Source organism: Papio anubis, chromosome 4, assembly GCF_008728515.1.
Source record: "Papio anubis isolate 15944 chromosome 4, Panubis1.0, whole genome shotgun sequence".
NCBI classification, from domain to species: Eukaryota; Metazoa; Chordata; class Mammalia; order Primates; family Cercopithecidae; genus Papio; species Papio anubis.
Window position 1 is genome coordinate 100,441,442 of NC_044979.1, and position 24,515 is coordinate 100,465,956.

A 24,515-nucleotide genomic window follows, 5' to 3' on the forward strand; every position below is an offset into this window, starting at 1 on the left:
ACAGCAGGGCCACAGTTACCTCAGGGTGGTCAAGCTGGGGTGGTTCCGCAGAGCCTCTGCAAAGGCTTTTGCTCCTTCATCCCCAACTTGATTGCCCCACATCCTGAGGGAGAAGACAAGATAGTGAATGTTAGCTCCCCCAAAAACAGCCACGCTCACCCCTCCTTTTTTGCCAATGGCCACAGCTCAGTTCCTACTCAACAGACAGATGTTTGTGCCCAGTCCCTGGATCTGTGGCCTGGACACTAATTCCTCACGCTGGCTTCTGAGTGGGCTGCTCTGGATTTCAAATTCAAGGAGTGATGCAAGACCAAAGAGCAGGGGAAGCCTTGTGAACAGAGGCCATCGGCAAGGGGCACAGTTAGACACTGAGCCTCACCGCGAGCTTCGGAGAGCTGTCAGCCTGGGAGCCTGAACTCATGAGACGAAGCACTTGCATGTCTCCTGTGGAGAACAGAGGTCTGCAGAGGCCTGGAGGGAAGGCCGTGTGCAGGTGCTGGGTTCCCAGCAACTGGTCAACTCTGGGCAGGGTCAGAGACATTCCTGAAGACATGGTCTTCCAGGAGACAAAGAGCAGGAAGTACCTTCAGAAACCCTATCAGTAATGTTCCTGTCACATAAAGAGGACGTTACCCAACTAAGCTCTGCGGCTGTGGCCATCTTGGTGGAGAGCTGCGGCAATAAAGCTGTATTCTCTCCCCTACAGCAGATCCGGAGAGGCTCTGGCTAAAACAGTCTGCATGGTAAGATGGTGGTCTCCTGACCTGGCTCTGCCATCTGCTACCTGTGCGGACTTCGGGAAATTATGTAGTCTCTTGGATCTCAGTCTCTCGTCTATAAAATGGGGATAATTAGAGCATTCCCTCGTGGAGTTGTCGTGAGGATTCATTGAGTGAACAGATGCAAAGCACTTATAACAGTGTGTGGTTTGTACAAAGTGTTGGTTGTTCCCAATAGGATCAGCATGCACTGTCGACATACAACAAAGCAAGTTCGTGTGGCCCACTCACAACACAATGGCGGCTGCCTGAACAACACATTCGCACCAAGCAAACTACCTGCTTACACCATTCCAGGAATGGCTTGTTGGAACCCAGAATAAGCGTTTTCAGTTTTGCTTAAATATAAGTATTTACTATACAATTGAATGGCATCACATTTTTAATAAAGTGGAAAGCTACTCAAGGCATGAGATGAAGTGAAAAGGCAAGGATAAAACTCTGTACATACAGTCTGACCCCTACTATATTTTTTTAAAGTAGTACAAAGAGAGAGAGGAAGAAAGAGAAAGTGAGAGAGCTTAACTGAGCTTAAATGTTAACAAGAATTATTTTCTGAGAAGATCATTTTATTATTTTTCATAGTTTCCAAATAAAATTACCTGTTTCTTTTATAATCCAATAAAAATTATAATGATACCAAAAGCTTTAAAAAGCCTCAAGAATCAAAACCACAATGAGACACTACCTCACACTCATTAGGATGGGTACTGTCAAAAAGAGAAAATAGCAAGTGTTGGCAAGGATGTGGAGAAACTGGAATGCACTGTTCGTGGGAACGTAAAATGGTGCTGCTGCTGTGGAAAACACTATGATGATTCTTCAAAAAATTAAAAATTACCATGGGATCCAGCAATCCCACTGCTGGATATATGCCCAAAAGAATTGAAGGCAGTCCCTTGAAGAGATATTTGTATGCCCATGTGCACAGCAGCATTATTCACAATAGCCAAAGCATAGAAGCAAGCCAGTGTCTGTTCTTGGAGAATGAGTAAACAAAACATGGCAAAGCCACACAATGGAATATTACTCAGCCTTAAAAAAGAAGGAAATCCTGGCCGGGCACGGTGGCTTACGCCTATAATCCCAACACATCAGGAGACCAAGGTGGGTGGATCGTTTGAGGTCAGGAGTTTGAGAGACCAGCCTGGCCAATGTGGTGAAACCCTGCCTCTACTAAAAATACAAAAATTAGCTGGGATCGGTGGCGGGTGCCTGTAATCCCAGCTACTCGTGTGGCTGAGGTGGGAGAATTGCTTGAACCCAGAAGGTAGAGGTTGCAGTGAGCCGAGATCATGCCACTGCACTCCAGCCCAGGCAACAGAGTGAGACTCTGTCAAAAAAAAAAAAAAAAAAAAAAAAGGGAAATCCTGTCCCATGCTTCAGCGTGGATGAACCTTGAGGACATGATGCTAGTGAAATCAGCCATTCCCAAAAGGCAAATACTGTATGATTCCACTTACATGAGGAAAAGTAGTCAAAACCATAGAGAGAGTAAGTAGAAGGGTGGCTGCAAGGGGCAGGGGAGAGGGGACCGGGGAGTTATTGCTTAATGGGCACGGTTTCAGTTTTGCAGCATGGTGAAAGCTCTCCACTGTCTCTCCCCAACAGCGAGCCCCAACGGTCCTTCTGGTATACTGATGTGTGAAAAGAACAGCAGGGGCCCATATACACACACAGCAGGTTGTACCACATACTTCCGCCCCCTTCTACTCACCCAACATCAGAGATTGATTTGCTGTTCTTCACAGCCAGGGCGAGACACTTCCCTCCTTCACTCGTTATTTTGTTTTTTCCCAGTCTGCAGAGAGAGTCACATACAGTCAGCCTCCAGCTATGCAGGGGTTCCAACGTGGGCCACCCTCCTCCCCACCACAGAGCCCCTTCCAGCCCCATCTTGGGAACTGTGCACTTTCTTCTGGGATCCACAGGAGCCATGCCCTGGGCCTCCTGTCAGGGAGGGACCTGAAGCCCTGGGGACAGTCAGTTAGGGTTCCTCTCCAGGAGATGGCCCACAGTCTCTGCAAAAGCTCAGGGACCTGAGCCCTCCCTGGGGTCCTCTTAAGTGACCTCAGCATCACTGACTTCCCTTTGAAGACTTGAGAGGTCCCACTTTGACTGCCAAGGGTTAAGGTATGTGGCCACTGTCAGGGCAGGACCAGAGGCTCCAAACCTGGCACACTGTCACCCCCTGGGCAGGGCACATCTACAGCAGGGCAAGGGCCCAAGCTCTTGCAACCAGACAGGAAACTCCCTTGGGGCAAAAAGACCAGCAGAAAGGGTGAGAGTTAGTCCTTTCTTCAGGGCAGTAGTTACTGAAATCAAAATGCCAACCTTTCCCCCTACCAACGACAGGTGGCCCTTCCAGAATTCAAGCCTCGTGGATCACACAGAGGTATCCTTATCTGACCAACATGGCCCTGGGACAAGTGGAAGGCTTTAGGATGAAAGCTCTTTATCGTGACATGTAATCTTTGAACAACAGAAGGGGGTGACCAAGAGAAGATACTAAGGAACCTGGTGCCTACCCCACTTACTTAAGGTGTGTGAGGCCTTTGCATTCATCCAGGATTTTGGTGACGTACCTGGCTCCGACATCGGTGATCTGGTTGTTGTATAAACTTCAAGAGAAAGCACAGCCATGAGACTTTCTGGCTCCTGATGTCATTTTAATAGCCCCTATTTTTTGAAGCATGTGCTGTCTACTGATTTCCAAAGTCTGGGTTGAAAGGGGAACACACAGGCACCAGAGTTCAGGGCTCTGAGGTCTCACAGCCCAGGTTCAATCCAGCTCCACTACTTTCCCCAGCTTTATGGCCTGAGACAAGTCACCTCACCTCTCTGTGCCTCAGTTTCTCCATCTGTAATACAGGGGTAATGATGATAGCCCCCTTGCAGGGTGGTTCTGAGGATCTTAGGACATAACGCAAAGCCCTGGTGCATGAGTGCGCAGTGACTGGCAGGTGGTGGGTATTTACAACTAACATTATATTCAGCAACTTGAGAAGAAAAGATTCTGAATATTGAAACTTCTTGATGTCTACCTTTCAGCCATCTCACCACTCAATGCCAGTTCAATAATACAGCAGATGGAAGTTGAAAGGCAGCTAAGCTCAGGCTTCCAGGGTTCCACAGCCACACAGAGCCCTGGAGCCGAGTGTGGCCTGGGGTCGTTTGCATCCATGTCCTCATTCACATTGAAGGCCACTGAGGCCCCAAGAAACTGAACAACTGCTCCAGCTTGCAGAGCCACCAGTGGTGTGGGGCTGGCCCTCAATCCCTTGTCTCAGGCTCCAAAACCTCAAAGGCTCTGAACGCCCAGAGTTTCTCACAATTCTTTTGGCAACTGATGTGGAGCTATTTATAGTCTTTCTTACCACACTTGGTTTGACTGTTTCATCCATTCTGCGAGAGAAATATGAGTGTTTGAAAATGGGGCACTGCCGTAGACCCATGTGGCCACATCAGGCTGCAGCATACACTCAGAATCCCCTTTCGGGTCTTGCCCCAAAGGCTCTGGATGAGGGATTCTGGACCCAAAATAGTCCAGACTAATATGTAAACAGGATTCTAACATTTATTCAACATATCCCCTTATATTCTCTTTGCATCCCCCAATAACCAGTTGTAAACCTTCTTGCCTATACTGGGATCCCAATTTTATAGGTTAGGAGGCTGAGGCTCAGCAAGACTTCATGACTGGCCGAGCCACAAAGAGAACCCAGGACTCTCAACTCCTAGGCCAGCGCCCTCCCCAGCCCTGGGCCATCCATGCGGATCATCCAGAGACCCATAGGAATGTGAATTCCCTGCAGCTCTGTATATTACTAGGTAGTTAGCACAGTGTTCTGGAGAAAGACATACCCCAAATATGTCACAATTTTGTATTTGGTCAGCTCTTCGCTTAGCACCTTTACCCCACCATCAGTGATCTGGTTTACGCTGAGTCTGAAACAAACAGCAAAAAAATTACGAGTCAGGGTAGGCACTCATTATGAAGGATCATCAATCTTACAAAGATCCAGAAACCTTCAGGCCCTGGAGTTTTCCCCAATATAGACGGCCCTGGAGAATGACTGCAGCAATCAGCCAAATAGCCCCTTACAAAGCCTGGCCAACGTGGGGCCGCCAGACCCGTCCTGCACCAGCCCATAGGTGAGGCTGCAGCACAGCCCCTGGCTCCTCACATGACCATGAGGGACACAGGGAGGACACGTGAGGCCAGCCACCTCTGACATCCACCCTTTGCGTGTGGCCTTTGTGTCAGCCAGACCCTGTACCTGGTTCTCATACGGTGGAGGGCATGGGTTTGGAAACATCAGGGGCTGCTTTTAGTGGTTGTGACTGGAGGAGGGAGTGCCCTGTCATCTTGCGGGCAGGGCCAGTGATGTTAGGTGTCCTGCAAAATGCTGGACAGGTCTCACAAGAACTGTTGCACCCAAAATGCCAACAGCCTCCCCCCATCCAGAAACACATGGGCTAACCCTGACTTGTCACTGGAAAAGGCTATGGATCCTTTTGTCAAAGGAGACTGCTCATGTCATTCTGTAAAGTGTCGGACAGCAAATATTTTAGGCTCTGGGGGCCATGTGGTCTCTGCTGCAACTACTCAACTGTGTAGTGTGAAGCAGCCAGTAAGTAAATAAATGGGTATGGCTGTGTTCCAACAAACCTTTACTTACAAACACAAGCCATGGGCCCAGTTAGACCCACAAGCTGACGTTGATAACAAGTAAAATGCTGAACAATGAAAAGCTTGATGTTTAGGCCACATCAAAATGATCAAGTCAGACACTCTGGACCCTTCCCCTCAGAGTCCCCAGCTTGGGCTGGGAAATAGTGTGCATGTACACGGCATGGCCAGCCCAAGATAACACAGGCTAGTGGACATTCCCAATATCTATACTTTCTTAGCAATAGACTCCCCCATCTTTTAGCTGGGCCCATCTGATTAAGTTCTGAAATACTATTGCCCATACTATTAAGTTCTGAAATCGAAGCAGCAGTATAATTAGTAATAGACAAGAAGTGTTCTTAAAATTTTGAGGCATGCCCTCGATCTTCGCCCTTGCTTCTTACTGAGCGCCAGAGTGTCGACTAGATGGCTGGAGTCTGAGCAGCCCTCTTGGGCCAAGATGTGAAAGCCAGGTAGTGAGGATGGCAGAGCAGCAAGGCAGAGAGAGCCTGGGCTCCGGAGGGTCATGGAGATTCCATAGCAGTCCCGAACTACCTACCTCTAGACTTTTACATGAGAGAAATAAGTTTGTAAGTCACCAAGATTTGGGGTTTTCTCTCTCAGCTAAAATTAATCCTAACTGACGCAGCCAGAGAGCTGAGCGTGCTTCCCGTGGTTACCCATACCCTCTGCTTTCCTACAAGCTGCTTTTTCTCTCACTGGTGTGAAGGAAAGCTTCACCTGGGGACAGTAGGAAGGGCAGGGCCACCACACTGGTGTGGAGTTTCCCATTTAAAAGATGGACAGAGGGGCCGGGCGCGACAGCTCATGCCTGTAACCATAGCACTTTGGGAGGCCGAGGCGGGCGGATCACCCGAGGTCAGGATTTCGAGACTAGCCTGGCCAACAAGGGGAAACCTATCCTACTAAAAATACAAAAACCTTAGCCGGACATGGTGGTATGTGCCTGTAATCCCAGCTACTCAGGAGGCTGAGGCAAGAGAATCGCTTGAACCCGGGAGGCGAAGGTTTCAGCGAGCCGAGATCGCACCACTGTACTCCAGCCTGGGCAACAGAGCAGGACTCCATCTGGGGCGGGGGCAAAAAACAAGATGGACAGAGCGTAGCACTGAGTGTGAGACTGCCTAGGGCTATAGAGGGAGAGTCACTGGCTGAGAGTACAGAGAACAGACTGCAGGTTTTCTAATTCCCAGGCTAGGGCAGCCTTCGGCCCCCTGCACCCCATGTCCCCATGCAATTTACACTCTGACATTGGTGTGACAGGCACTGGGAGTCAGTTCTAAACCCCTACTGCTCTTCAGAAATGCATGAGTCAAGTAATGGTGAATTTAACCCCCTGTAGAAATTTACAAGGTTTATTTTACACAGGAAATGCTAATAGAAGAAAACAGACTGGCCTCTGTTTCCCCTAAACTATGGAACAGGAAAACAACCACGAATTAGCATTTTAGCTGAGATCTCTAGCAGTGCGAAGGGCTGCTGGCTTTGATCACAGAAAGTCACCAACGCCAACTGGCACAAGGTCTGCTTTCTCTGCAGTAATAAAAGCTCCCATATTCCAGAAACTTTTTGAGGGCTATCTCGGAGCCTTACATTAATCTTAAAAGGAAGGTTCTTTATGCATTCTGGCACTACTATGTCTGAGCTGTGTGACCTAAAGCAAGCTATTAACTTCTCTGTGCCTCCACTTCCTCATCTGCCAAAATAGAGACAATAACAGTACCTAAGTTATAGGGTTGTAAAGAGCACTCCATTGGTGATATTTGTAATACACTTCACCCATTCTCAATTAACATTGGTTCTTGTGGCCATAATTGACAGGATTATGAGCATTTTCTTTTTCCAGATGAGGGCACGGAGGCTCTGAGAGTTAAGCACTTTCTTCAAGGCCACCCAGCTGTGGCTGATCCAGGTCCACCTGCCCCGAAGCTTTGCACCTTGCCCTCCGCCCCGCTGAGAGAGAAAAGGTCTGGACATTCCAAGGCCCCTGGTCATGAGTCCTACAGGATCCTGGTGCCCCCTGAGCCTGGCCCGCTCGGCCCACCTGCTGCTCCCCTTGCCTGGCGGCCTCACCTGATAACGGTGAGGCGGCTGAAGCAGGGCCGCAGCTCCCGCACGCCGTAGTCGTTGAGATTGTTGTTGTCCAGGTCTAGGGCCAGCCGCTTGGGGAAGTGATGCAGGACGAAGGACAGGGCGCTGCAGTCGGCCGAGCAAGCATTGCAGTAGGTCAGCTTGAGGTAGTTGGCGCAGATGCCCCTGGCCGCCAGCTGCCCCACCTTCTGGCTCTGCGTCTCATAGATGCAGCGCAGCATCCAGATGAACGTGGGCATGGCCTGCACCTGGTTGAAGCTTTCGACCTGAACTCGGGGCAGGCTCTTCAGATAGCCCCGCAGGCTGGAAAACAGGTGTGCCCACAGGGCCTTGCGCTTCCTCCTCAGGGCCGCCGCGGGCACCAGGTGCCTCAAGAGCTTCTGTTTGGCTTTGGACAACAGCCCGCACAGGAAGAGGTTGGTGAACTGAAAGTGATCCTTGTTCTTGAAGAGGTCTTCCCGTGATGGACCGCTGCCCCGCAGGCACTGGAACGGGAGGAAGGGAGGATAGCAGGACGCGGCCGCTGCCCCCCCAGGGGGCATCCACTCCTGGAAGAACCTGAGCAGCTCCCGAGTGCCCACCCTGTCGTCCAGCACAAGGAAAAAGGCTGTAAAGAAGGCCTGGAGGGTGAGATGGAAAAACTCATAGGACTGCTGGTCGCCCCCGGGGCCCAGCTCCGGCAAAGCCCGCAGGAAGCCCAGCTGCATGTCTCCCTCCTGCAGCCCGGAGGCCTCCACCTCCTCCTGGGTGAAGACAAAGAGGCTCCTCTCCATGCCCCGGTGGGCCAGCTGCCCCAGCGAGCACAGAGTGTCCCAGCCGGCGCGGAGGGTCTCCACCGGGCTGCGTGTGTTCCGCTGCACCAGGCTGCTGGGCTGCATCCTGTTCAGGTGGACCTCAGTGACCAGCAGGAAGACGTCCGTCAGGGTCATCATGCAGTTGGGCAGCTGTGGTGAGCCTTCGAAGGCAGCACGGAAGTGCTGGAAGCACCGGAAGATGATCCAGCAGAAGAGGGGCACAGAGCACAGGCTGCAGAGGTTGGGGTTGGCCTCCAGCTGGCTCAGCAGGTGGTCCTGCAGAGCCCGCTCGGGGAACATCTTCCTGGCATAGGCGCGCAGGTGGCTGGGGGAGAAGCCCCGGAGAAGCACCTTCTTCCGCAGGAACTGGCGCGGGACCTCGATGCCTGTGCGGGCCGTGAGCAGCTTGCTAGCCCCCTTGAGCAGCTTCCCGCTGAGCAGGTTGGCCAGCAGGACCAGGGGGTGGGCAGGCTCCCAGGGGCAGGAGCTGTCAGGCACGCGGCTCAGGTCCAAGTCCGAGTGCAGCTCGTCCAGGCCGTCAAAGGTGAAGAGGGCCACATGGGGGAAGCGCAGCAGAAAGGCGAACACCTCCTCGGGGTCCTGCTCCGGGTAGCAGTAGTGCTTGAAGAGCAAGTCCTGCAGACACAGCCTGTCACTTTCCCTGAAGCAGCTGAACATGCGGCAGCGAAAGTGAAAGAAGAATTTGACCCCTGCGTCTAGGCGGCGCGTGGCCCAGAGGCTCTGCAGCCGCTGCAGCAGCATGGACTTGCCCACCCCAGCATCGCCCAAGACAAAGATGGTCTCGCCCTGCTCATTGAGGATGCCGGTGGTGTGGTCCAGGAGGCAGGCCAGGCTGTCCAGGCTGCCCAGGCTCTCATTGCTGAAGCCGACCAGCTCCATGATGGTGTCCATGTAGATCTCCTCCAGCAGCAGCTCCTCCTTTTGGGCATAGCACAGCATGAACTTGGAGTCACGGCCCAGGTGGTGTCGCAGCTGCTGAGTGTACCTGCTCACTGGAGGGCACGGCAGCAGAGTGAGAAGGAGAGAGGCAGAAACAGCATCAAACAGGGAGGTCTCAAAGAGGAGAGATGAGTGCATAAACAAAATTCAAACCTGGACCCTGAGGCCAGTGCAGCCACTCCTCAGATGCAGACCTGGGGAGCATCACAGAGCCAGCATTCCTGACCCTGAGGGTCCTGGGCTTCCATCCCTCTGCTTGACCTCAGATTTAGCCAGAGAGGAGGTGACAGACTTCGACTAGGATCAGTGTCTGAGACAGGCCACCCTTATTCCTCTGCATGGTGTCATCATCGAACTGCAGTTAAACGCTGAAGCCCCTCGCACTTGAGGGCCAGGTCAGATGGCCATGCTGGCCCTCCTCCACCAACACCGCTTTTTTGTTGTTAGAGATAGGGTCCTGCTCTGTCACTCAGGCTAGGGTGCAGTGGCCCAATCATAGCTTACTGCAGTCTCAAACTCCCAAGCTCAAGCAATCCTCCCACCTCAGCCTCCCAAGTAGCCAGGACCACAGGCATATGCCACCACGCCCAACTAATTTTTGTGTTTTTTGTAGAGATGGGGTCTCGCCATGTTGCCCAGCCTGGTCACAAACTCCTGGGCTCAAGCAATCTGCCCGCCTCGGCCTCCCAAAGTGTTATGGAGTGTTATATATTCGTCAATAATTTTTAGTAAGTTTACAAAGTTGTGCAAACCTCACCACAGTCCAGTTCTAGAACATCACCATTTTCCCAGTTTTCTGGAGCCTATTTGCAGCCAATCCCTGGGCCATAGGCATCTACTGATATGCTTTGTCTATAGATTTACCTTTTCTGGACCTTTCATATAAACAGAATCATACAATATGTAGTCTTTTGTGTGAGGCTGCTTGTAGAGTGAATTACGCTTTAAAAGCTAATAAAGTAGCTGGCTAATGGAACCAACAGAGAAGTCTTTCAAAAGAATGATTCCTCATGGGAATATTTTCCTTTTTTTTTTCATGCGGGAAGGAAACAAGGGGAGGCAGGAAGGAGCAGACAGAGTCAGAAGCTGGCAGTGGCTGGCAGGCACCTGCAGGGGCCGTGGAAGCCGGAGCCTAGCCCTGACACTCTGCCGGCTGGCCTTGTTTCCCCTAAGCACACACCTGTCTTGTGCTTCTGTTTCCAATGACATATTGGATTCTTTAAAAGGCAGGATTTGGGACCTTGGTGCTGGTATGTTACCAACAGCTGTCTCAAAGTGGAGAGTTTAAAAGCAGAGAAAGAAGACTCCTGCCCCAGAGCAGATCCTGGCCCCAATGATATGTTCTCATGTGCCTTGGACTGCCACTGTGCTGACTGCCATTTGCAAGGGCACATTTGTGAGACTGCTGACTGGTGGTCTCTTCCAGCAGACTTGAAGCTCCCTGAGGGCAGGAACCCTATCTGTGTTTGCTCACCACTGTCTCCCTGACATTCAGCACAGGGTAGGGTCTTGGCATGTGGTGGGTACAGCAAAAAATACTTATTGAACGAATCAGTTAACTAATGGGGTCTCCCATGGTGCTTTGGAAATAAGGACTGGCACCCAAGGGTGACAGAATACCTTGCTTAGAATCAAAACTGGGAAGGCTTTTTAATTTTTTTCTTTCCTTTTTCAGAGACAAGGTCTCACTCTGTCACCCAGGCTGAAGTGTAGGGGCACAATCACAGCTTGCTGCAGCCTCAGACTCCTGGGCTCAAGCAGTCCTCTTGCCTCAGCCTCCCGAGTAGCTGGAACTACAGGTGTATGCTACCATGTCTAGCTAAAGATTTTTTTTAAAGAAAAAAAAATACAACCTTGAATTTGTGCAACCATTAAAATGTCTACATATGTCAGAATAGGAAGAAAGCAAGCGGTTAGAACAGAGGCCATTCTCACACTTCCCCAGGCCCTTCTATAAACCAGACCATCAAGGTATGGGCAGTTCAATAGCAGCCACCTGGGCTGCACTTGGGTGACAGGGTTCCGCTGTTCCTTTCTAAACTCAAAGTAGCACCTGGGCCTGCTTCCTGAGGTGGCACTCAGGGCTGGCCCAGCCATTACCAAACCCCAGGGCCCTGCTTGCACTGGTGCCTGCAGTCTCGCTGGGGCTGACTCCTACCTGGGTCAGTGTTGACCACAACTTTGCTCTGAATGAGCAGGGAAGGGGAGAAGCCAATCTCCAGCAGCCAAGGCCTGAGGTCCACGTAAGCATCTGCGAGTTGCTGGAGCAAGTAGAGGAAGAACTCGGATACCTCTTCACCCTTGCTCTGTACCAGGTCCAGAATTTTGCGGACCTGGAGGCGACACAAGCATGAGGGCACGGGCTGGCATGAGAGGCATCCTCCTACCGTAAGGACCCTCAGGCAGGCTCAGGGCAGGGCTCTGAGTTCTTACTACAGCTGGTAGCTATGCCATCCCCCCAGCTGCTGTGACAGTCAACATGTTGGAGCCCTAAAATCTGAAAAATGACCTCCTGAGCAAGAAATAAAACCACCCAGCTCTAAGGAACCACGAGGCTTCCATGAGCCGAAAAATAAAAAGGACAGACAAGTAGCTATGGAATTCTCTCCCTCCTTTTCCCTTTTTTTTTTTTTTTAAGACAGAGTCTCACTCTGTCACCCAGGCTGGAGTGCAATGGCACAATCTTGGTTCACTGCAACCTCCACCTCCCAGGTTCAAGGGATTCTCCTGCCTCAGCCTCCTAAGTGGCTGGGATTACAGGCGCCCGCCACCACACCCGGCTAATTTTTGTATTTTTATTAGAGACGGAGTTTCACCATGTTGGCCAGGCTGGTATCAAACTCCCGACCTCAGGTGATCCATCTGCCTCGGCCTCCCAAAGTGCTGGGATTACAGGCATGAGCCATGGTGCCCAGCCTTCTCCTTGTCCCTCTTAACCTGACACAACTGGCGTGCAGGAATGAGAGTGGAGAGGGGAGAGCTAACCCTTGGGCATAATGAGGTGGGCACCCGGGCCACACAGCAGGAGGGTGACAGGCCATACGTTAAAAACGGCTTTTTTTCTTGTTAAAAATGTAGGAAAACAAACCAAGAGAAGAGAACAAAGCACACGAGTGTGCTACTGCTTCCCCCAGAAACAGTCCTGGTCTCTTCTGAATCCCAGCGGGGTCATGTCATAAACGGGTTGTGTCATTCCTCTAACCAAGAAGGAATTTGTGGTCTCCATTTTATTTTTCAGGAGATAACGCAAAACTTCAGTGAAAGTAAGGGCTGTTAAGGCGCCCCACAGTGGAGCGGGGAAGATCCTTCGCTGTGGACCCACCGTGGGATGTCATCATTCCTGAACCTGAGGCAGTTCCCCTCCAAGTCTCACCCAGCAGCGAGCACCCTCCAGTCTTCAGAGGCACTGAACGAACATCGCTGCTGGGGATGCTTTTATGCTTATGTTCTTTTTCCCTCCTAATTTAAAGAGGATCCAAAAATGAAGTGTCTGAGAACCAATACACACAGCAATGAGAACTGAGATGTCAGGGTTTGCTCCAGACACAAACACAGGAATGAAAGACCTGATTGTGCAACCTGCTAACCCAGGCATTTGTGTGCTATTAGTACCCCAAAGTGCAGCCCTGCCCACTGGACTAAACTCCCACGCTCTTCATTCAGATCAGCAGGGAGAGGCCTCTTCCAGCTCCCCGGGTCCACACAATGCCCATGCCCATCCCTGTCCCCGGGGCACCTTGTCGGGCTGGGTGGGGCAGGCACACACAATCTCAGCGTCTTCGGTGGAGAAGTAGTCATTCTTCAGTAAGTTGTCCACCAGACACTGAGTGTTGCGGATGCGAGTGACCAGAAGTTCCCGGTTGCTTTTCAGTAATTGAATGTGGGGATGAGACTCTGATGGGATTATTTCCATCTCACTGTGGCCCTGCTCTTCCATAGTTAAAGTAGCAAGTGGCTACTTTTCCCAAATTCATCTTCGGCTGCGTGTGTCCTCCCAGCAGTAGGGCAATCAGGATTCAGGCCCTGCCCTCCAGGGCCCCTGCTACTCTGTGCATCTCCTGAAGAGACCAATGATATCATCAGAAAAGCAAAAGCTAAAGAAAGAGCCCACCCCACCTCCCACTGGTCCTGGGTTTCTCTACCTAGAGCAGGAAGGAGCCGTGCTTAAGACCTTTATCTGGCCAGGCAAGTTGGCTCATGACTGTAATCCCAGTGCTTTGGGAGGCTGAGATGGGCAGATAGCTTAAAGTAAGGCCAGTAGTTTGAGACCAGCCTGTGCAACATAGTGAGACCCCCATCTCTCAAAAAATAAAAAAATTAGCCAGGCATAGTGGCGTACACCTGTAGTCCTAGCTATTGGGGAGGCTAAGGCAGGAGGATCGCATGAGCACAGGAGTTCAAGGCTGCAGTGAGCTATTATCACAGCACTGCACTCCAGCCTGGGTTACAGAGCAAGGTCCTGTCTGCAACAAAACTTTTATCTTAGATGCATTAAAGAAAAAAAAATCATAATTTAATTGTTTGCGCTTGAGGGTTACATCACCAGAGTAGGTGACCAGAGATAGCCAACCCTTTTTTATTTTTAAATCAAAACTTCTTCATTATTACTATAAAGCAAAAGTGTGCTTCGATCGTAGACTGAGATAGAGATGGAAAGGTGTATTATTTTACATAATAAGGTTAACAGGGCTTGGAGGTTTCTGCATTCCCCAAGCAGGGAACAGGCCCAGAACTGAGAAAGAAGGACCTGTGAGGTTTGGTGGGAGACAGGGTCTCAGCACAAAATAGCCTAAGGAGAGAGACAACTGCATGAAGTCTCCTGTGGTAGCCAGAGCCAAGGAACCTGGGGACAGTGATGTCTCAGTCACTGTTGCCCATTTTGGTTTGTGCTATAACCTCTTCCCCTGTGTCCTTGGCCTTCAGCAAAGTCTGTTATACACAAGCACCCTGGGGAAGGAGGGAGAAGCAATGGCCCCATGTGGCATGAAGCGGGACAGAGGGAGGGCAGAGGTGCAGGAGGAAGAGGGAGAGTCGGCACGGAGTTCCCGGGATTAGATTCCCAAGAGAGGCATCTCTCTGGAAACCCTTGAAAACAAGTGCTGAGTTTCTTGTCTGGGTAGGAACAGGGACCCAAGCTATTTTATTTGGGCATTAAAAAACACTTGGGTTTATCTGAGTTATCCCAAAATTGAACTCACTACCTTCCTTATAACAGTAACAGCAAATAATAATAATAATTTTTTTTTTAAATCCCACAGAAGACCCTTCAGCCTCTTCTCGTCTAGGCATACTTGCATGTGCAAAATGATCTTGGAAGCGGAAAGGCCTGAAATTGGCCACTCTGTTGTTTGTCTAGGCAGGAAAACCCATGCATTTCACAGAAAGAGTTTAAAAAAAAAAGTTTTTTTATAGTTCAAAAAAAAGTTCATAGATCTTTTAACACTATCAACATCATTAATATGTTTCACAAGCCACATCTGTTAACATTCAGGTCTAGTGGTTCTCAATTTTTTTTCCACCAAGGGCACATGAGTCTCCTGCTCTTTGACACGCTTCCATGTTTTCTTTTTTTAACCTATCAAATGCCAGATCCCACACAATAGCTTTCTTTTTAGAACCCAAATGATAGCACAAGAAAGAGTACAATTTAAAATTATCAGCAACAGAAGGGCAAGAGATCCCCACCAAAAAAATTTAAAGGGATGAAAATATTGGTTATTGTTCCAATAAAAGTTATTAAATGCTAATCCAGCCTTTTCTCCTTTTTCTTTTTTTCTTTTTTTTTTTTGGCAGAGTCCCACTGTGTGGCCCAGGCTGGAGTGCAGTGGCACAATCTTGGCTCACTGCAACATCTGCCTCCCGAGCTCAAGCAATTACCCTGCATCAGCCACCTGAGTAGCTAGAACTACAGGCGTGTGTCACCACACCCAGCTAATTTTTGTATTTTTAATAGAGACAGGGTTTCACCATGTTGGCCAAGCTGGTCTTGAACTCCTGACCTCAAGTGATCTGCCTGCCTCGGCCACCCAAATTGTTTGGATTACAGGCGTGAGCCACCACGCCCAGCTATTTTCCGTGGCGGTCAATTCTATGACCCCCTTTAGGATCCTTAGCTTTAAAAAATCGGCTCATTTAAAGCATATCAGTTGACAATATTAAATTTAAATTAGCAGTTAATAATACCTTTTTAAGTTCCTGGCATCATTCTTTGAAGTTAGAATATTTTAAAACAACATTCTTTAAATCTTCAATTTCCAAGTTCTTTCTGGAATCTGCAAAATCGAACAAAGACTTAAAAAAATTATTGTGGCACATGGTGAATGAATGAATAAAACTGGCAAGAGAATAATTTTAAAATCTAGTATTCCCAGATATCAGACTACTCTCTGTACCTTCTTCTTTTAGGACAGTGTTTTCTAAACGTTCAACATCCCCACCATAGTCAGTTTTTGGTTGTTCTTGCCATAATTGAGACACACCCATACTTTATTTGCTTAACTTTTTGTTTTCAGTTGAGTTTTGAAAATGCTAATAATTTTAAAGGAATGTTATGTCACCATTAGAAACAGAAAAAAAAAATCCTTTGCAATGCATAGAAAGTAACACAAAAATTAATTCACCAGAAATACAACAATATTACCGTATTCCAGCTAGGCCTGCTGCGGTTGGGGCCTGTTTTCTCTCGCAAGCATCTGAGAGATGTTAAAGACACAGTAGCACAGAATTGAGACTTTCTCTTTAAGATCATCACAAGGCTGAGAGAAAAATGGAAAGAAGTCGCTTCTCACTTCGTGATTTAGCGTTTTTCAACGTCATGCTCCATTCTTTAGAAAGCTGGGAAGGGGTATTGCACAACTTCCTTCATCCCTCCTTTCCCGACCTTTGCCCGCCTCCCACGAGGGGCCCATTTTACTCACTGCTTCTGTCTCTTCCAAGCCTGCGATTCCCATAAAAACAGCGACTTGTCTTCCCAGATGTTTTCTGTAATCGCCGCCATAGACAGGTATCTCCACCTCTTGCCATCAAAGGCAGAAACTGAAGGAAAGTCTCCTGACTTACAATCACCTAAATAAAGCAATATATTATATGACAGCCATCTGGCAAGCAGGCTGCTTTATAATTTCTAGAGCCCTGGCTTAAGATTTAATCAAGTGTGCAGAGTTAGCTCAATTCAGCAAGAACTTAACAAGGTATGGATGTTGGAAAGGAAAGCAGAGAAACTGAACTCAGACCTGGTAAACAGAATCTAAGGGTAGACCAAAACCATACCATGGGAGACTGGAGATCAATTTAAAGTTCATGGGCACTTATTTCAGAAACACCAAAGAGCCAGAGATCTGCTGGCCCTGGCAGGCAATCCTTTCCTTTCTTTACTTGGTAAAGGGGGGGTCCTGTTGATGAAGAGGGTCTGGTTCTCTCTTCCAGGCAAAAAGACCAAGGTTGGACCAGGACCAGGTATCTGGGAGCTGGGTCTGCTCTCCTCAGTGGGGCTTTCCCAGGCCAGTGGTGCAGACCAATGGGGACTGAAGTTGGAGATCCTGGTAAGGCAGCTCCAGGGAATACACAAAGAAAAAAACCAAGCTAATGGAGGCAGCCAGAAAAAAAGGACGCACCGCAGAACAAAAGATGGATCACCAACTGGAAAAATGAAACAGAGATCAGAGGAGGGTGAGTCCACCACCAAAAGCCATCTCCTGAGGCAAAGGCAGGTGGGGGTAGAGCCTGTGGGCGATGAGGGAGCCCTGAAGGGAGCTGGGGCTTGCACAGGCATCTCCTCCCAAGTCCTCTTCTTTCTAGCTTTCTGCCCTCAGAGAGGGTTAGTTCCCAGGGTAAGGGAATTCCAGGGGCAATTCACCACTCTAGGCTCCTCACAGAAACCAGTGCCCAAGTCCCATCCTGCAATGTGATCTTCCAAACTAAATAAAAGGTCTGCAGAGCCTCCAGGAGAAGATTCAGGGAAGCTGCTCTGGTGAAAAGGAAGCAGGGATTGCAGGATGGCGGATCTTCAAAGGGAAAAAGAAGACCACAGAGCAGTTCTGATGAATTGAAATATGACACAGCTTCCCAGTAATTTAAAACTTTTTAGTAGCCACATTAATAAAAGTAAAAATGGACAGGTGATATATCAATTTCAATTATATATTTTAATTCTAATACACTCAAAATCTTTCAGTATACCATCCATACAAAATTTATGTCATCCATACAAAATTTATGTCATCCATACAAAATTTTTGTATTGATTATTATTATTATTTTGACATGAAGTCTCACTCACTCTGTTGCCCAGGCTGGAGTGCAGTGGTGTGATCTCGGCTCACTGCAACCTCCACCTCCCAGGTTCAAGCAATTCTCCTGCCTCAGCCTCCCAAGTAGCTGGGATTACAGGTGCACACCCCCACACCTGGCTAATTTTTGTATTTTTAGTAGAGACAGGGTTTCATCATATTGCCCAGGCTGGTCTTGAACTCCTGGCCTCAAGTGATCCTCCCACCTCGGCCTCCCAGAGTGCTGGGATTACAGGTGAGAGCCACTGCACCCAGCCCATCAACACAAAATTTATTAATGAGATAGTTTACATTCTTTTTCTTCATACTAAGGCTTGGAAACCTGGCATGTGTTTTAACCTCACATCTCAATTTGGATCAACCACATTTCCAGTGCTCAAGAGCCACATGCAGCCAAGGGCTACTTAAGTGGACAGCGCCACTCCAGGGCAATCACTAAAAGCTAGGGTGGTGAGACGTCAGAGTTCCTGCCTGCTGTCCTTCCATTTAAAATACTGATGCCAGGAATGACCTTTGTTGTTGTTGTTGCTGTTGTTGAGATGGAGTCTCGCTCTGTCGCCCAGGCTGGGGTGCAGTGGCACGATCTCGGCCCACTGCAAGCTCCGCCTCCCGGGTTCACGCCATTCTCCTGCCTCAGCCTCCCCAGTAACTGGGACTACAGGTGCCCGCCATTTTTTTTTTTTTTGCTAATTTTTTGTATTTTTAGTAGAGATGGGGTTTCACCGTGTTAGCCAGGATGGTCTTGATCTGACCTCATGATCTACCCACCTCGGCCTCCCAAAGTGCTGGGATTACAGGCGTGAGCCACCGCGCCCGGCCAGGAATGATCTTAATTGGCTTTTCAGATCAGTTTCATCGGCAACTCAGTGAAACAGAGGTTAAAGACGTGAGGTCACTGAAAATTCTGCAAACTCAGGAAGAAAATACATACTGGACCTACTGGTTTATACTCAATGTAAAATTCCCTTCACTGCTGCATACAATTTGGCAGCTTTGCATTCTTGCAAAGATCAGAGAGTAAGATACAAAAATGCTGTTGATGTTTGGTGAGTCAGGACTCTCCTATACCACTGGTGGAAATGTAAATCTGTGGAAGTCTCTGGAAAGTCCTTTGACATAGTATGTGTCAACAGACTCTGAAAACTTTCTATTTAGTAACTTCCCCTTCTAGAAACCTGCCTTTTGAAAAGAATCAGGGGTTCTGATGGGTTTTTTGTTGTTTTTTGTTTTTGCTGTTTTTTTTTTTAAAAAAACAAGGGACTTCCAGTCCTGGTTATAATAGAATAACTTGTGGCTCACACAGAGGACAACTGCCGGTGAATGGATTGACAAAGTATAGCATATCCATACAGTAGAACACAATTCAACAATAAATGCCAATGAAACCAGAATACGTCGTGAATGAAGGTCACAGATACTACACTGAGTAAGAGAAGCCAGGCTCAATAGAGTACATAGGGCTGGGTGCAGTGACTCACACTTGTAATCCCAGCACTTTGGGAGGCCAAGGCAGGTGGATCACTTGGGGCCAGGAGTTCGAGACCAGCCTGGCCAACATTGTGAAACCCTGTCTCCTCGAAAATACAAATATTAGCAGGGCATGGTGGCGCACACCTGTAATCCCAGCTACCAGGGAGGCTGAGGCAGGAGAACTGGTTAAATCCGGGAGGTGGAGGCTGCGGTGAGCCAAGATTGTGCCATTGCACTCCAGCCTGGGTGACAGAGTGAGACACTATCTCAGAAAAAAAGATTTCATGCATGTGATTCTGAAAATCTGATCTAGAAATCAGATCAATGGTTTCCTGAGGCAGGGGGCAGATGGGAGTGGGGGAGAAATTGACTGCAAAGAGGAATAAGGGTCATTTCTGGGGAGATAGAAATGTTTTGTGTCTTGATTGCAGTGCTTGCTCTCTCCCTTTTATACAGTCACATATGTGTGTCTGTATGTATGAATATACATATAGATACATACAACTTGTCAAAAGTCAGCAACCCATATGCTTGAAATCTGTGAATGTTATTGTATGAAATTACACTTCCATGAAATTGATTTTCTTTTAAGCAAAGGCAAAATAAAGTTTTTCCAGGTAAAAACTGAGACTTTGTTGCTACTGTATCTGCACTAAAATAAATACTAAATAGAGTTTTTCAGGTAGAAGAAAGATGATCCCAAGACAAAAACAAAAGTGATGAGCAATAGGAAGTGTTAATAATCTGGGAAACAGAAATGGGTACTGACCAAACTATACTATATTAATATCTCGTGAGGCCACCAGGACCCATCAGGAAATGATTGACCTCGAAAGGAGTCTCACCTCCTGGAGAGCAGCCAGGACTCTGTCCCTGAATCATCGGGTGGCCCCAGAGAAACCACAGATACACACACACTCAGTGTCACTTTCACCCCAGGCTCAGTGTCACTTTCACCCCAGGCTTCTTTCTTTCCTTGCCCTGTCCCAGGAAAGAGGAGATGTGCATTTCTTATAACTAAGATACTAAGATTAAAAAAAAAAGAACATTATAAAGATGTTCTCTACATGTACCTTTCTATGTTTTAATAACTTTTTCTGTAAGTATAAAACAATACCTGCTCACTGTAGAAAACTTGGGAAATGCAAAAAAAAAAAAAAAATTTTAGAGGAATAAATTAAGTTCCCTATTACTCACATGCAGTAACCACTATTCTCATTTTGGAGCACTTCCTCTCAGCTTTTCTCTGCGTGCATTTGCGCCTACACTGACTTTTTGCATGTTTGGCTTCACACCATGTTTTTGTTGTACTCTTACCATGATCTTGTGTTTCTTTGTAACTGTGAAGGCCCTCTTTTGAGCTGCAGAAGCTGGCTTCCAGATGACCTGGCTTCTAGAAAGCAGAATGCTTTGCTTTCCCTGGTTTTTCTTTCATAAAGAAGGGTAAGAACTCACCTGCCACTCTGCTGCTTTAAAGCTCTGCATCTGAGAAATTCCACATGCCAAAGAGAGGCTCAAAGATAATGGCAAACGGTCTCCCTTTCCTCGGCCCGGCCCTGCCTGCCTGAACTGCTACAGCAAACCTGGACACCTTGCCCAGCAGCCTCTGCCAGCTGCGAGTCACATGACAGTGCTCTCCCATTAGCGTGACCCACAGGATAGCTGCGACGGGGTGGGCAGGGGCAGAGAGTGGTGGGACAACTCCATGAGGTTGCAGCCTTGTTCATTCCTTCTACAGAGATCCACTGAGCACTTCCTCATGTCTGGCCCTGTGCTGTGCAAGGGCTCCAGCAGGGCCTAGTCTGATAATAGCTAACACCAAGTGTTTTACTAGGGCGTCAGCATGGATGTTAAGGCTTTATACACATGGTGAGAGGCAGGACAACATAGGGGTTACATCCGTGGTGTCTGGGATCTCTAGAGACAGCAGTGTTCAAATTCTGACTCATGAACAAATTAGAAGGAAGTTCCCGTTAAATGGACCATGTTTGTTGGTGATTTTAGGCTGTGGGGAACAGGGGCACTCTCAGGTTATGTCTGTTCATGGGACTTTATTATAAGATCACTCATTATAAGGATCATCACTTGTTAGCAAGTTAGCCATCCTTTCTGTGCCGTGATTGCCTCAAGGTAAGAGTTCCTACCTCAAAATGTTGCTGTAAGGATTAAGTGAGTTAATATGCACAAAATGCCTAGGCCAGGGCTGGCACTCAGTAATGAGCGAATCATTTACTAATTTCTATTGTCTCAATCCTTGCAACAACCCTAGATGGCAGGGGTCATTGTTACCACCAATTTACACATGAGGAAACCGAGGCACACAGAGGTCAAGTAGCTCCCTGCCCTCACAGAGTTTATAACCGGGCAGGACCGACAGACACAGAACAAGGAATCACAAGTATGGTGAACGTGTGGAAGAAGAAATGAGCAGAGAGAGACAGGGAGGTGCTGTGGCTCTCAAGAGCTTCCTTGGGCTCCAGCCAGCACGATCACAGAGGTGTCTGCTCCACTGCAGCCCTCTGTAATGGTAGGTGACAGGGAGACCTGGTTAGAGCTCCTCTCTCAGGGAGTTTAAATTTGAGCCATTTAGAGAGATGCTGAGTCCCAAAAACCCACAGTACGTGTGGGTTTGACTGCCCACAGCTGAGGCCACCAGCCACGGCTTCCTTTATTTTGTGTATCTTTATAATAAACCCCCATGAACATAGAGAGCCTAGTGCACCCCTGTTCTCTGCAGCCTAAAAAACACTAGCAAACCTGATCCATTTAGCAGGAGCTTCATGCTGTGCAGAATCACCCAGCAGAGGTTTCCCTGCTCCAGTGTGACTATGAGTGCCTTCCTTCCAGGATGAGCAGACAAGACTGGACTCCATCCCAACTGATGGGGCCAGATTGAGAACAGAAACCTTAAGAAAGTCATTTCCCATCATCCACACTGGCCTCGTGATTTCACTCTTTTTTTAGGCACCCAATCCTTGGGAATCATTATTTGCTCTTTTGTTTAATGTTTATATTTCAAAATAAATAACACAGCTTTCCACAAACTGGTGTTGCAACAGTAGCAGCTAAGATTCCTAACAGATCTAAGCTCTGTTGTAAAACATTCTTTAGCAATGTAGCAGATGCTATCTTAAGAGTTACAACGCAGTGTTCTTCACCAGTGAGCTCTGTGTAGTCAGGCCATTCTGTAAGTTTTTCTACTGTGATACTTTCTATATAGGTTGGAAACAAATACAAGCATAAGCAAAACCAAGGCCAGCTTTGCTGGCATCCAGGTCATATGGAACCTGGCCCAGTGCCATGCCATCCTCCCCTGCTCCTGTCCTGACCCTCCCTCCTCAAGCTCTGACCACTTCTTGAAGTGAGTTCCCAAACAGCTCAGCTCTCTGCCACCTTGGCAGCCACAGGTAAAGGCCAGTGATTTTATGTACACAGAAAGGACTGGCTTCTAGGATATAACTTTATGGGTCATAGGAGAGTTTTCAAAGACTTTCCCACCCCTTCCTTGAAAACCAGCACAGTGGTAGAAGTATTCTGCTCATCAAACAGTTCAGGTTCTTCTCCTAGACACCTGGTAAGATTACACTTCCCTACCCCCTTGAAGTTACAGGCTTTAACTCACGAATCATGAGCAGAAGTGGAACGCATTGCTTTGTGTAGGAGGCTTTTAGGCATCACTGCATAATTTATCAATGTGCAATTTTTTTTTTTTTTTTTTTTTTGCTTCTGGCACTATGATTAGCACAAGACGGGGGCAGCTCCATCAGCTCAGGCCCACAAATAACCACAATGAGTAGCTCTTGCCAACTCGCAATGGACATAAAATATGAGGAAGAAATCAACCTTGATTGTTTGATAGCCAGGCATGGTGGTACATGCCTATGGCCCTAACGACTCAGGAGGCCGAGGCAGGAGGATCACTTGAGCCCAGAAGTTCAGAGTTCAAGGCTACAGTGAGCTATGATCACACCACTGTACTCCAGCCTGGGTGACAAGTAAGACCTCTGTTTCTTAAAAAACAAACAAAATAAAAACCTTGGTTGTTTGAGCCCACTACAGTAAAGGACCCCTCTTAGTACAGAAAAGTCACTACAACCTTTTTTCAGATACTATAAATATTTATGGAATTAAAATTTAAGATAAAATATAACACCATTCCCTGTCTACCTCAGACTTAGCAGTCATCTACATAGGGAGATACTACTTCACTAGGAAGAAAAATAGGCAGAACATGCACCCTCTTTGTTTGTCCTGAGGTTACATCATTCACCTTCTCCCAACTCGTGTTGGGTCCCTGGTCCCGACACCTCACTCCACCCCTCGCTTGGCCCCACAGAACCACAGCCATCATCTCTGTTAGAATTATTTGGTGGGTACCCATAAAAGCCAAGCAGACCAGTGATGAAAAAGAACATGGTGGAGCTGTATGTACTGACATAGAAAGATCCACAAGACATCCTGTCAATTGAAAAATGCAAGTTGTAGAAAGAAATATAAAGTATAATAACATTTATATGGCTTGCCCACATCCCCTGCCCTCCAAATACACAAAGCACTCCATATTTTCCATAGGCATACATCCATGAATGTAAACGCCAAGAAAACTACCCGTGAGAAGACACACGGTGTGAGAATAAAAATTACTTCTGGAAAGGTAGAGGACACCAGGAGTAGGGTAGTACTTTTATTCATAATGTTTTATAAGAAGGCTATACACTTGCATGATTAAAATATTTTAGAGCCTTTTCCTCATGAGGGCATCTCAGGACATCTCGAGGCAGGCCAGCACAACATTCTCAGCGACTGCCTTCTTTTGAGGAACTGTGACTTTCAACTCAAAGGGCCCATCTGCCCTAGAGAAAAAATGCTCGGTCTCATTAAACTAAACGATGGTTCATTAAAACCAAACAAACTCAGATGAGATGTTAAGACTTTCTGTGCACCTGTACATAAATAAAAAGCTCTTCCTGTTTGGCAAAAGTATCACAGTAAATCTGATGGGATTGTGGGTAGGAACAGTTTTTTGTTGTTGTTGTTATTTTTGTTTGTTTGTTTTGAGATGGAGTTTTACTCTTATCACCCACGCTGGAGTGCAATGGCGCGATCTCGGCTCACTGCAACCTCCGCCTCATGGGTTCAAGTGATTCTTCTGCCTCAGCCTCCTGAGTAGCTGGGATTACAGGCACCTGCCACCACACCCGGCTAATTTTTGTATTTGTAGTAGAGACGGGGTTTCACCACGTTGGCCAGGCTGGTCTTGAACTCCTGACCTCAGGTGATCCACCTGCCTCGACCTCCCAAAGTGCTGGGATTACAGGAGTGAGCCACCGCTCCCAGCCTGTATTTTGTTTTAAATTTAGTAGAAGGCCATCAACTTAGGGTGTTACCATTAAGCCTAGTCAGAAATAAGGAATATAAAGTGAAAAATAATCAGTCC

The 24,515-nt window shown here is 47.9% G+C and overlaps 1 protein-coding gene across 11 annotated transcripts in view; it reads right to left on the reverse strand.

Moving 5' to 3' along the window:
- The window catches only part of NOD1 (nucleotide binding oligomerization domain containing 1), a 49,692-nt gene that overhangs the window by 14,147 nt on the left and 11,030 nt on the right, over positions 1-24,515 (reverse strand). Inside the window, exons 2-11 of one of the 11 annotated variants that reach the window (XM_021935928.2) lie at positions 16,238-16,385; positions 15,961-16,075; positions 15,504-15,592; positions 13,057-13,378; positions 11,479-11,653; positions 7,549-9,373; positions 4,644-4,727; positions 3,317-3,400; positions 2,497-2,580; positions 20-103 (exon numbers count right to left, since the gene is read on the reverse strand). In XM_021935928.2, coding sequence (XP_021791620.2) covers positions 20-103; positions 2,497-2,580; positions 3,317-3,400; positions 4,644-4,727; positions 7,549-9,373; positions 11,479-11,653; positions 13,057-13,257 — 2,537 coding nt within the window. In that variant the 5' untranslated portion in view covers positions 13,258-13,378; positions 15,504-15,592; positions 15,961-16,075; positions 16,238-16,385. Of the gene's footprint in view, positions 1-19; positions 104-2,496; positions 2,581-3,307; positions 3,641-4,643; positions 4,728-7,548; positions 9,374-11,478; positions 11,654-13,056; positions 13,379-15,503; positions 15,593-15,960; positions 16,155-16,237; positions 16,386-24,515 lie in introns of those variants that run through there. The other 10 variants (XM_031665339.1, XR_002520984.2, XM_003896147.4 and 7 more) reach the window with 10 other exon arrangements.